Below are 12,797 nucleotides of genomic sequence, written 5' to 3'. Positions count from 1 at the left end.
ATTTTAAAGAAGGGATTGGTTGGAATTCAAATTGGTTTGTAGGTGAGCATCTTTTCTAAACTTAGAGAAAATGTCAATTTGGAAAAAAAAATTTAGAGATGTAGGTTGGAGTTGCTCTTAAGAAAGAAATTTTTTGTAACTTAGTTGTTAAGCTACAACCCAAAAGTCATGGTGCATTTAGTAAATTGTCCTCACTGCATGCCCATTAAGTAATTTCCTAGAAAGAGGGAGTGAGAGAAAGTTGTCATTGGCACCTCAACTTTTACTTGTTACACCCCAATTAAAAAAATAAGATATTTCCCTAAACAAGCAAAATTTTTGATGAATTTTTGAAACCGATAAACTATTCATATTAATTCTAAAACACATGCACGATCATTTTCCATCAAGTTTGTTGGTAGGTATTTTTAATTTAAAGTGATGAATTCTCTAGTATTAAAGTAATGAATTCGCAAGTAAATTTAAAGACAAATATATCATTATTTTTTAATGGCGAATTCATTGGTAATTTATCAGGGAGTTTGTCGCTTCAAATTAAAAATACCTACCAACGAATTCATTGAAAAATAATTCATGCATGCTTATGGAATTAATATGAACAGTGTACGAGACTTAGAATTTCGTCATATTCAGCACATGAATGGTAATTCACCCCAAAAAAATTTAGTAAATAATTGAGAATAAGTAAAAGTTGGGGTGCCAATAAAACTCTCTCATTTAAAAAAAAAAAATTTGCTAGATTTTTATTTTTTGAGTTTAGGATTTTATATGAGCCTAATGATAATTGCAAAGAAATATTGAAAATGGTTTAAATAAATGTTATAATGTTTTATAATGGTGATATTATGATTTGAGCTAATCCTTCGTAAAGTTCGAAGAGTGTGTTTTTTAATCTTGGGCGGGGGGGGGGGGGGGGGGGTTCAGCAGCCCTAAAGTTTGCTAAGTTTTGTGCCAAACATTTTTCAAAATATGGGTTAGAAACTTTGGAATGTGCTGATTTTTTGTGAGAATGATCTCCTCAGGGGGGGGGGGGGGGGTTCAACAGCCCTAAAGTTTGCCAAGTTTTGTGCCAAACATTTTTCAAAATATGGGTTAGAAGCTTTGGAATGAGCTGATTTTTTGTGAGGATGATCTCTATGATGAGGAGATCATCCTCACAAAAAATCAGCCTATTCCAAAACTTCTAACCCCATCAAAAGTGATTTACAAAAATTGGACGATCCACGATTCTTCAACTTGTAAACTAGGATTAGAAGTTTTAAAATGAGCTGATTTACAAAAAAATGTTTGGCACCAAACTTGGCAAACTTTAGGGCTGTCGAACCGCTCCCTTAATTGGGATGTCTTAAATAATTTAAGAAATTGAGGTGTAATAGGTAAAAGTTGGAGTGCCAATATCACCTCTCAAAAAATATAGGGACAATTATCGCAAATTAACAGTCAGAATCCTTCTCGTTACGAGTAAAACCCTCGTAAAATTAACAACCAGAATCCTTCCTCTGTTCTGCTTCTCTTTTTTCGATATCCCAATTTTTGATTCTTCTATGTTTTTGAGGATTTGTAGCTAATACCCAAAGAGAGATCCCCAAAGGAGACGAACAAACCTCATCTCAGCCGTGTTTCTAATTCATGTGGGTACCTCTCTCCGTCTTTCATTAAGTAACTTCGTGTTCGTTTTTTATTCAGAACTCTGGGGTTTCTTTGTTTTAGATGATTTATGATGTGATCTATATGTGAGTATTTATATAATCAGAGAATTTTCGTAATTTGTAGAGTTTTTTGCTGCACTTTGAACCCAATATTTGGCATGAGAGATTTTTTTTATGTGATCTCTATATTCCTACTTATAGAATCAGAGAATTTTCATAAATTGTAACGTTTTTGGGGAAAATTTGATTCAACATTTAGTTTGAAAGATATGGGTAGTCAAGTTTGGAGATGGGGTTTAGGTTTGATATACATAGTTGCTGTTGCAACAATCTGGATCGCTGCTAGTTTCGTCGTTCAATCCGTTGTTGATTCAGGTGTTTCTCCTTTTCTCATCACCTACATCTGCAATTCCTTGTTTGTGATTTATATCCCTATAGTTGAAATTGGACGCCATTTGGAGGATTCATTTGGGAAATTATGGTTTTGGCGCAATAAGAATGATTCCCATTTACAAAAATTAGGAGATTCGGAAGATGTGGTTCTTCTTGGGAATAGCAATTTAAGTACAAGAGAGGATGATTTGGAGCCATCTGGGTCTGTTGAATGCGGAGAAATAAATAAAAAATTGGATTTTGAATTTTACGAGTCGGAAACAGCATTGCCTTGTGAAACTGGTAGGGTGGCACTAACTGAGGATTCTGATGGACAACTAGATGAAAAAGGGCGTTGGACACGTACCAGAATGGCAAAGGTTAGCCTATTAATATGCCCTTTCTGGTTTCTTGCACAACTCACGTTCAATCTATCTCTGAAGTATACTAGTGTGACGGTAAGCATCTTTGGAATCTCATCATTTTCTTTATTAGATTATGTGCATCACTTTGGCATCTATTGCATTTTTTATCTTTTGGTCTACTAATGAGTGTTCCTCCCTTCGTGCAGTCGAATACCATCTTAAGCAGTGCATCTAGCCTTTTCACCTTTTTGGTATCTCTAGTTTTTTTGGGGGAGAAGTTCACATGGGTTAAGCTTATCAGTGTTCTTCTCTGCATGGGAGGAACAATAATAGTCAGTTTGGGTGATTCAAAGTCGGGTTTAGGTGATGCTACAAAGCCGCTTCTTGGAGATATTCTAGCTCTTGTTTCGGCAGGGTTATATGCTGTGTATATTACCCTTATTCGGAAAAAGATTCCAGATGATGATGATAAAGGTGGTCGTGCTAGTATGGCACAATTCCTTGGATTTCTAGGGTTGTTCAACCTCTTGATTTTTCTACCTGTTGCCCTTTTTCTGAATTTTACAAAGTTGGAGCCTTTTCATGTACTCACCTGGAAGCAGATCGGTTTAATTGTGGGTAAAGGTTCGTATTAAATCCTATCATATGATCTTCACAGTTTTTTTTCAATCTTATTCCTACTAGAAATCACTTTTGAGTTATATGGATTAATTGCTTTTCTTTTAGTATATCTACTAGGTGTCTAGAAATGGTGTAAAATCTTCCTAAGTGAAATTTCCAAGGATGGATTGTTTCCATAGTATACTTTTCATTTGTAAGTTTTGTTCTAATTCTAGCTCTTGATTTCTTGAGCAAATAACTATTGGTATGTTGCTCTTTTCTTGTAGGATTAAAAGCATTTACTCCTATTAGCATCCTTGCGAAATTTGCATTATATATAAAACTTGCAACTATTTTTACACAACCACTAGGATGCTGTCTATTTCTTCGATGTTTTCTACAACACTGTCAAATGCTATTGGATCTTGTAAAATAAATGGCATACGAGATATGTAAAAATAATTGTCACTTATAGATGTCCCTCGAATGTGATCCTATCTATGTTGTGTTGGTTTTATTTATCTTAAAACCCTTAAAGGCACAAAAATATCCTTAGGGTTGGTGTGGCGGCAGGTAGAGTTGTAGGTTGGTAGGTTGTAGAGAAACCTAGCTTGAAATGGTATTATTTCTTTCCAAAGCCGATTCTGAAAAGATAGATTGAGCAAAGGAATGTCACTAGAACTCACTTTCCTCCCCAACCACTACTGCAAGAGAAGGAATTTTATTTGATCTACAACCTTCCACTCACTCCTTTACTCGTAGCCAAACTTCCAGCACTTGTTTGACGTTTGGCTTTCAAGAGTTATTGGGCCGGGTTAACAAACATACTCTTTTTATGAGTGCTCGCCTTGAGTCCGATACCCCTTTCCTTTCTTAGTTTTGGTATTGAATTTATTCTCCCTTTAGTATGATCAATCACCACAATATCATTTCCAAATAACATACACTAAGGGATCTATCCTTGAATATGGGAAATGAATTCATCTATAACCAAGTTTTAAAATCTTATCTTGAGGTAGTGTTTTGGTTAGGAGGGAAATTTGGGATTGTCTCGACTGAAATTGATAGGGACATCAAATCTTGAAGAGTAGATTTTAGTTTTTATTTAAAATTTTATTTTAAGATTTTAATTATATATTTTTGGGCTTATTTTAATGTTTTATTGTTCATGGTCTTAGTATAATAGTTAGAGGTAGTTTAGTAACTTGTAGTTTGTCTTATATTTAAGTTTATTGGGGTTTGAAAATTAGGAGAGAGAAAGTTACGAAAATAAAGTTATTTTTTTGATATTTTAGTTTGACTAGGATTCTTTATTTATTTTCTTTATATATATTGTATTAGGATTTTTTTTTAACAACGAAGATTTTGATGAATAAAGAATGAGTTTCTTTCATGGAGTGAAGTGAGTTCTCCACCATTTTTTGTGTGATTTGAAGAAATCCTTAGTGTGATTCCAAGGTTCTACTTTTCTAGCCCTTCTCTTTTTTCTTTTAATCTTTAATTTTTTTTTTCTTTTTTGATTATTGTCTCTTAACTTTCTTGATTTTTGAATTCTTAATTTTTGATTTTTGATTCTTGATTTTTGAAACCCTTTTCTTGATTCTCGATTCTTGATTCTTGAAACCTACAAACCAACCCTTAATCCTTTCCCATTTTCTTTAACCCTTATTTCCTTAATCTCTTTTCTAAATATTAACCCTTAATCCTTTCCTTACCCTATGAACCTTAACATTTAACCCTTCTTTATCTTACAATAATTGAAATAAAATTTTCATTTTATCTTTTGGGTTTACCCTATCCTAACCCAAATCGTAAATCCAATCTCAAATCCTTAATCCTTAACCCAATCCCCAACCAAATTTTCCTAAACACCCATATTTTCTTAACACCCCTCATAATCTTGTATCAAATTTAGTATCAGAGCCTAGGTCAAGGCAAAAAATAAAATTAGCAGATTGTGCTGATGGGAGATGGACTCAATGATGTTCTCAGAAGAGGTAAAAAATTTGAAGTCAAAACTACGTCGAACGCGTCACTCTTGGGCATATTTTTGCATTGTCCGTGATCGTATTATAAAGGAAAACGAAGAAATAGGCAATTAAGTGATCCATGTTATGTGTTCAGACAACAAACCTTGTGCACCAAATGCAATCATTTTGGATACTTTAAATCAGAGTATTCAAACATAGATAATGAAGCAGATGTGATGAAAATCCATACACCTAAACTCAAGGTGAGTAATGAAGAAATTTATAAGTCCGATCTAAGTGAGAGTAAGACATTATTATTGGTTCTTGAAGAAGAATCTGAACAATTGATACATGAAATTGTGAAGCCACTACATCCTTTGATTTAAACACTCACTTTGTCCCACGTAAAAGAAAAGGTAGATGATATGTGGGATAAATCAACGAGTTACATTATACATGGAGCATTTTAGAGTTCCAGCTTCAGTTCTTGTCAGAAATGAAAGGTCAACGGATTTTTACTTGGTTTGATGATATATATTGGAGCGTGGAGGGTGCATTGGTTAAGAAGTAAGTCAGGATCAGATTACATGTGGATTATAAGGACTTCATTTGTTGGATAATTTCTACAATTTTATTTCGCCAGTGGCAAAATCTTCCCAGCTGAGGAGAATTGATGGGGACATCAAATCTTGAAGAGTACATTTTAGTTTTTATTTAGATTTTTGTTTTAGGGTTTTAATTATATTTTTTTTTTGTTTATGTAAATGTTTTATTGCCCCGGTCTTAGTATAATATTTAGGGGTAGTTTAGTAACTTTAGTTTGTCTTATATTTAAGTTTATTAGGGTTTGAAAATTAGGAGAGAGAGAGCTACGAAAATAAGGTTATTTATTTGGTATTTTAGTTTGACTAGGATTCTTGGTTTATTTTCTTTATATAGATTGTATTAGGGCTTTTTTTAACAACGAAGATTTTGATGAATAAGGAATTAGTTTCTTTCATGAGTGAAGTGAGTTTTCCACCATACTTTATGTGATTCCAAGAAACTCTTGGTATGATTCAAAGTTCTATCTTTCCATCTCTTCTCTTTTTTCTTTTAATCTTTATTTTTTTCTTTTTTGATTATTTTCTCTTAACTTCCTTGATTTTTTATTGTTGAAACCCCTTTCTTGATTCTTGATTCTTGAAACCTACAAGCTTCAACCCTTAATCCTTTCCCATTTTATTTAACTCTTATTTCATTAATTTTTTTTCCAAATTTGAACCCTTAATCCTTTCCTTATCCTATGAACCTTAACCTTTTACCCATCTCTATCCTACAATAATTGAAATAAAATTTTCATTGTACCTTTTAGATTTACCCTATCCTAACCCAACTCGTAAACTCAATCTCAAATCCTTAATCCTTAACCCAATCCCCTACCATATTTTCCTAAACCCCCATATTTTCTTCTCCCCTCATTGTCCTGCATCAGAATGTTCCGTAAACATTAATGTTTTGCAATCGATTTTTCATTTCATTCTCATCTAGAACCATTGTTCCTCCGAAACATTCCGAAACGGAATAGTACTTTGCACAATGCATGTAACTATTGCAAATGGGTGGCAACTTAGGGATAATCTTGGTCATGGGTGCGAGCCTTACAACTCAAAATTTTTTAGAAACACATTTCAATCGCTAGGCTGGTGTACCTGGAGAGAAAACCATTATCCCTAGCATTGTCTCCACGTGAAGAAAACGAATGTGGTCAACACTTGAGCCTTCCGAAGTCCTTTGCAGGAAATGTTGTCCTTCCCCAAATGTATGTTATATTTTATGGTAGAACTTAATCGAGAAAAAACCTCATCCTACTCAACATCTTACACTCTTACATTTAGAAACTTGCCCAAGTCCACCAAAGTTCCTTTTGAATTTCAAATCTAATAGTGCACAACTGGCCAATTTCAAGCAATCCCTCACCCAAGCTCTATTACCATTTGTGAAAACCAAGATGGAATAGAAAATGTTCTTCAATGGCTTCTCCTACACCATTTCCACCCAAAGTTTGATTGTCCTCTCTACCTACATAATTGGTGATTTTATTCCTAAAATCATGGAGAACATTGGAAACCTCTCTTAAAACCCCAAGGCCCCAACCCAAAAGATATAGATGGTAAATTACTTTCCCCACCCCCATTTTGAATACCTCCCTGGAGTAAGAAACCCTTGTCTAAAGTGCATCTGATTCCTCCCTGAGCCTCCTGTAGCCCTTGATAATAGTGTAAGTAAAGTTGCACTGGGATTTGGGTGGGAATGGGGTGGGCTTAAACTAATTATGTCTAGGTTAAGTAATGACTTCTGGAATTTTTTTTAGATGGGTTAAAATATAGGGAAAAACAAACCCTTTAAAAGCCATGTCCAAAAATCTACATAGGCTTTGGGTTGGTAGAACAGGTTTTAGGGCTTTAATAAAAAAGGAAAACGAGTTGGGGTTTGCTACTAATTACAAGGATTGATTTAGAACCTTAAAGATTGATCTTAGCATCTAAAAGGGTGATTGGAATTGTGATTTCTTATATCTGAAAATAATGGACTTGAACAAAGGAAGAAAATGGAGGGAATGATTTGAGGTAAATCAAACTGTTAAAGAGGTCCAAGGACTAGAATCAGTACCAATCTTTAATCTTTTCCTGGATTGCTGAAAATCCTATGGATGTAGCTTTCAGAGAAGCCCAAATAACTTCAGAACATGTTCATAGACGTCTTTACAACAACCTTGTTCTCTCCTTTTTCTATTCTAATCCTACTTGAAAACAGATGTCAGAACTCAGGAACTCTACTGAACACTAAAACTTTGACCATTTAGTTACATAAGACTCTTTAAATAATAAGCTTACCATAGGGAATCTAATAAAAATTTAAGTTTCTGAAACTAATTAAAACTCCTAAAATAATATTATTAACTTTACTTTTTTAACATTACTATGAATCCTAAAAAGAACTCTGTTTTACTAAAATTGTAAATTTGCTTTAGCTTTTTCCTCCCAAGTAATTTCCTTAGTTTTATGTTTATTGTTGGCACAACTATCATAAGCCCTTTATCTTTTGTTAGAGGATCAAATGGATACCATGTTGTGCATGGTAACTTGGTAAATTGTGCTGCAGATTTACATGGATACCTATCTTCACAGGGATTGAATGTTTTACTATTCTTGAATAAGCAATGTGATAGAGCTTTAAACAATGGTCAATACCCATGATTCAATAGCTGTGGTCAGGATCTTTGCATAACACTGTGTAATGTATAGAGAAGATATCACAAGTAGGTTAACTGTCTCGCCCGAGTTTGGTCTTCCGGAGTTTTTAGTTTCTAGTCCAGCATATGGTTGAGCTGAAGACCCCCACCCCCACCCCCACCACCACCCGCACCTCAACCCTGACTTTACCCTATATAGCCCTATCATAGTAGGGTTGGTATGAATTCACCACTTTTTCGTGAAGTTTTGAGAAATACATTTTTATATTATTTAATGGTGAAATTTTGTTTGATGTTGCGTTTAATATTTTTATTTTTATAATGTGAAATTTTTTTATGGTTGAATTTTTTTATATTTATATTAGGCTTAATTTATGAAATATACATTTTCTGTAATGAATTAAAAAATTAGTTTTAGTTTTGCCGACTTTTGCCAGTTTTTTTTTCCTCAATTTTTTTCTTTTGCTGAATTATTGACAAACCTATCTTTGTCACTATGGTTGTTCCTGCTTTAGCTCACACTCCAAGACAGAAAAATGTACTCGTCTTTGTCATTATGGTTCTTTTGACATTCTAATTTTTATTAAATATCTAATATGTTTACTAATATGTATGGGTCAATGGGCCAAGATTATGCTGGATATGAGGGAACTTTTGGATATCATTCAGTAAAGTGGATTGATCAATTATTTAATCATAGAACTTTCTTGATAGGTATGAAGTATATTATTTCGTAGAAATAAACCCGATGGACGAGACCATCAAAATACAAAAAGGTCCAACAATGATACTAATTATCCCTTAGGCTTGCAAACTGCATCCCATCTAAAGAACAAATATTAAAAAATTATTCCCTCCTGACTCCTTGAAAAGCTTGCAACAAAAGAATACAATTTCCAAAATTGTGATGATTATTTCATACTCTGCTTCTTCGAAAAAAGATTGTCGTTCCTATCCTTCCGCAAGCCCCAACAAACAGCAAAAGGAAGTAAATGCCAAAGTGCTCTCTCTCTCTCTCTCTCTCTCTTGAGAGGCACGGTGCTGCCAACTCATAATTTATTTATAGAACTTCAAGGCTCAAGCAATTCTTTTCAGAGTAAGCCCAGTCTCCATCTAGATCATTTACAAATTTAGCGGCCATGAATGTGTTTCACTTATCTTTGATCCTTGTTCAGTGTACTACAGATTAAGGAACTTCCATTTTGTAGCGTAAAGCCAATTAACCCACCTACCTTATTACGGTTGTTGATCTCCTTACTAGGATATCTGTTAGCATTAGCTATTTAACACCCAGAAAGCTCCCAACTCGTGTTAGAATCATAGAGTGATTTGTTATGGCTTTTTTTTTTTAACCCCACCATACCCACAAGACAGCGTTGGATTGCGTAAATAAGATCTTAATGTTAGATAAACATTCCGTTACCTCTGTTTACCATGCTGAAGTGAGGAATATTTTTTTTTCAGATAATGGATTTTGTAGATGCAATTTTTTGCTCTACCTTGAGATTCTCCTTCGCTACTTTAGATTTGTAACCTTTGAGCTCTTGGCGTGCCAGCAACACAGCCCCTTCAACACCCAAGTCAGATTTAGTATAAAAATTGGCTGAGTTTTTATATATAAAACTCCTGTTGATGCAATTCTTCGTTTTCCCTCCTCAGAGTTTGTATTTCTGCATCCTGCCGCCCTAGTCCTGCCCACATTTCCGCCCTCACTTGCACAAGCAGTTGATGCATGCCCTGCACAGGATCTTGAGGGGAGGCGGGGGATTAGGGTGCAGCTCCTTCATTCCTATTCCCTTTTTGCCTTGTCCTCACTATGATAGTCACTTCTCTTTGTAAGTTTTCCACGGATGGTGCCAAATTGTAGATGCAATTTCTTACACTACCTTGAGATTCTCCTTTGCTACTTTAGATCTACGACCTTTGAGCTCTCGGTATGCCTGCAACACAACCCCTCCGACGCCTAGGCAGAGTTTTTGTCTATAAAAGAGTACATACCTTTATAGTGCCTATCCCCATGTATTTATAGGAGTTAAACCCTAAATCCCCTGATTGTTATGCTGAATAGTCCTTATTAGGGATTGAGGCCTGAATTAGAATGTACCCAATTTAGAATGTGTCCATGTACATTCCTTAATTTAGGGATGTCTCCCTTTGATCTAGGATGATCCCTGATACTTCAGACTAGATCGTATCTCATCTTATCTCAAATCCCTGATTTCTTGGGATTTGGGTCTTTAATCGTTCACCCAATTCACTGGGATTCTTACCCGCTTTCCGAGTCTGAATTATCATTTGAAATCCGAGGCAGAATTATTCTGCTGAGATCCGAGGTAAAACATATTTGCCTGTTGGACGTTGGTGCACCTACACCTCAGATTCAGTGTCAAGGTATTTTGAGTCGGAACTTTGGTGCCACGTGTCATTATCTCGTGCGTCACGAAAATATCCTTGATATTCTTCTTAATTTTCCTTCAATTGTTTTTCTTTGAAATTAAGGGATTTTTGTTTCCTTTCATTGAGAAGATTTTAAGTTGTCACAGACATAACTTCTCTATTTCTATGGGTCATTGTCTACAGGTCTTCTTGATAATGTGCTGAGTGACTACTTGTGGGCAAAGGCTGTTCTTCTAACGACAACCACTGTGGCTACAGCTGGTCTCACAATTCAGGTCCCCTTGGCAGCCGTTGTGGATTCACTAACAGGCAATGCCCCTCATCTCATGGATTATCTCGGAGCCGCAGCTGTCATGATTGGTTTTGCTGGCATCAACATACCCTCAGATGCTTGTTGTGGTGCAAAGGATATAGGTTGTGACAAAGAAGTAGAAAATGTTATTATGGCCGATGAAGATCAAAACTTACCAATCGGTAGAGATGTGGCTCCCATCTCTTAGTATACCAATAATTTTGATTCCCTCGGATGGTGAATCAATGGTTCAATTCCCTCGCTCGAAATATTTAATGTAGAGGTCTGTACAATTTTTAGAAATTCCGATAAATGTATACATATTTCCTTCAGTCCAATTACAGTGCCTTCTTGGCTCTTTACGTCGGGTTATGCATGTTTTGAGATCATTCTGGATAGGTTGTTATATAGTCTTCTTTGGATGGGTTGGAATGTAAAGGCCTATTTAGAAACATCAAATTTTCAAGGCCAAGTTTAAATCTAATCTATTTCAAGGATAGTTCGGGATAAGATTGGTTATTGATCGGTATGGTTTCAACTTTTGAACTAGTTTGTGTCCTTTTTGTTTATTTGACCAAAAGAAAGACCTCCAATTATTTTAGGTTTGTGATTATTACCATGCTAATATGCTATAGCTATACGGGTTGGGATCCGTAGACTTATGAAAGTGAAATCATATGTTCACTCACAATCGTGACCATGTATACGTGAGACCCAACAATCGGGATAAAAGATGTATCTCAAGAATACATTATGGATTTCTAAAACAAATCTCAACCATTGGATCTCACATATACACGATCGTGATTGTGTGTGAACATATGAGTTCACTTTTTATGAGTACCAATCCCAACCCTAACCATATGGGTTGGTTATACCACTTGGAAAAAGGTCCCCTCTTTCTTGATTTTTGGGTGACCTAGACATTAAACTACCCCCACCCACACACAAACACACACACTTACACTTACACTTACACACACTTTTTTGGGAACATTAGAGATAACCCCCCATATTTTGAAATTGATTACATGCCTCTCTTGACCTCAGTCTTCTTAATAGACTAAGAGAAAAATACCCTAATGTTCTCATCTTGAACTTCTAGTCAAAACCTCATGATTTTTCTTCCTAAAATCATCTTCTAGCTCTTAAATCTCTATATTATCTTTTTGTAATCTACTCAAACTTTTCTTCAGTTCATCATTTTGAACTTTGCATTGAACTCTTCGTAAAAATATCATTGAATAGAAAAATAAATTCACTGTGTTCCTTACCCAAAAATCCTGCTTTATTGTTCTTCCCAAAACCAAAGCAACTCCACCACAGATCTCTACTTTTTGTTACTATATTTGCATCTTCTCTCATTATAGAGAAGATGCTCTCCTCCGAACAAAAACGAACTCCTAGGGTGGGTTTCCAACCTCTAAATCATTATTCATGTCTCTAATTCACTATTCACATAATTAAAAATAATAAAATTGTTATTGGCAACCCACCTTCACTTATTACACCCCAAGTTAAATATGAAAAATTAATAATAAAGTTTACTATTGGCAACCCACCTTTACTTGTTACACCCCAATTTAATAGGTCCCGTTCAGCAACAAACATTTTGGCAAAACATTTTTCAAAACATGGGTTAGAGGTTTTGGAATAGGCTGATTTTTGGTGAAGATGATCTCTATGGTGAGGAGATCATTCTCACCAAAAATCAACTCATTCCAAAACTTCTAGCCCCTATTTACAAGTTGAAAAATCGTGGACCGTCCATTTTTTGTAAACCATTTTTGATGGGGTTAGAAGTTTTGGATTGGGCTGATTTTTGGTGATGATGATCTCCTCACCGTAGAGATCATCCTCACCAAAAATCAGCCCATTCCAAAACCTCTAACCCATGTTTTGAAAAATGTTTTGCCA

The 12,797-nt window shown here is 35.1% G+C and overlaps 1 protein-coding gene across 1 annotated transcript; it reads left to right on the top strand.

The window, feature by feature from the left end:
- Nucleotides 1-1,432: 1,432 nt before the first annotated feature.
- LOC147382727 (putative vacuolar membrane protein YML018C) lies at nucleotides 1,433-11,481 on the top strand. Its single transcript, XM_086428044.1, has 3 exons — nucleotides 1,433-2,479; nucleotides 2,593-3,010; nucleotides 10,772-11,481. The coding sequence occupies exons 1-3, from the start codon at nucleotides 1,919-1,921 to the stop codon at nucleotides 11,086-11,088; spliced, it is 1,296 nt and encodes a 431-aa protein (XP_086284170.1). The 5' UTR covers nucleotides 1,433-1,918; the 3' UTR covers nucleotides 11,089-11,481.
- Nucleotides 11,482-12,797: the final 1,316 nt, after the last annotated feature.

Source organism: Akebia trifoliata, chromosome 16 (genome assembly GCF_017979445.1).
Source record: "Akebia trifoliata isolate Shusen 1 chromosome 16, ASM1797944v1, whole genome shotgun sequence".
In the NCBI taxonomy this organism is placed as follows: domain Eukaryota; kingdom Viridiplantae; phylum Streptophyta; class Magnoliopsida; order Ranunculales; family Lardizabalaceae; genus Akebia; species Akebia trifoliata.
Note: the sequence above shows the minus strand (reverse complement) of the source record. Positions and strands in the feature narration are given on the sequence as shown.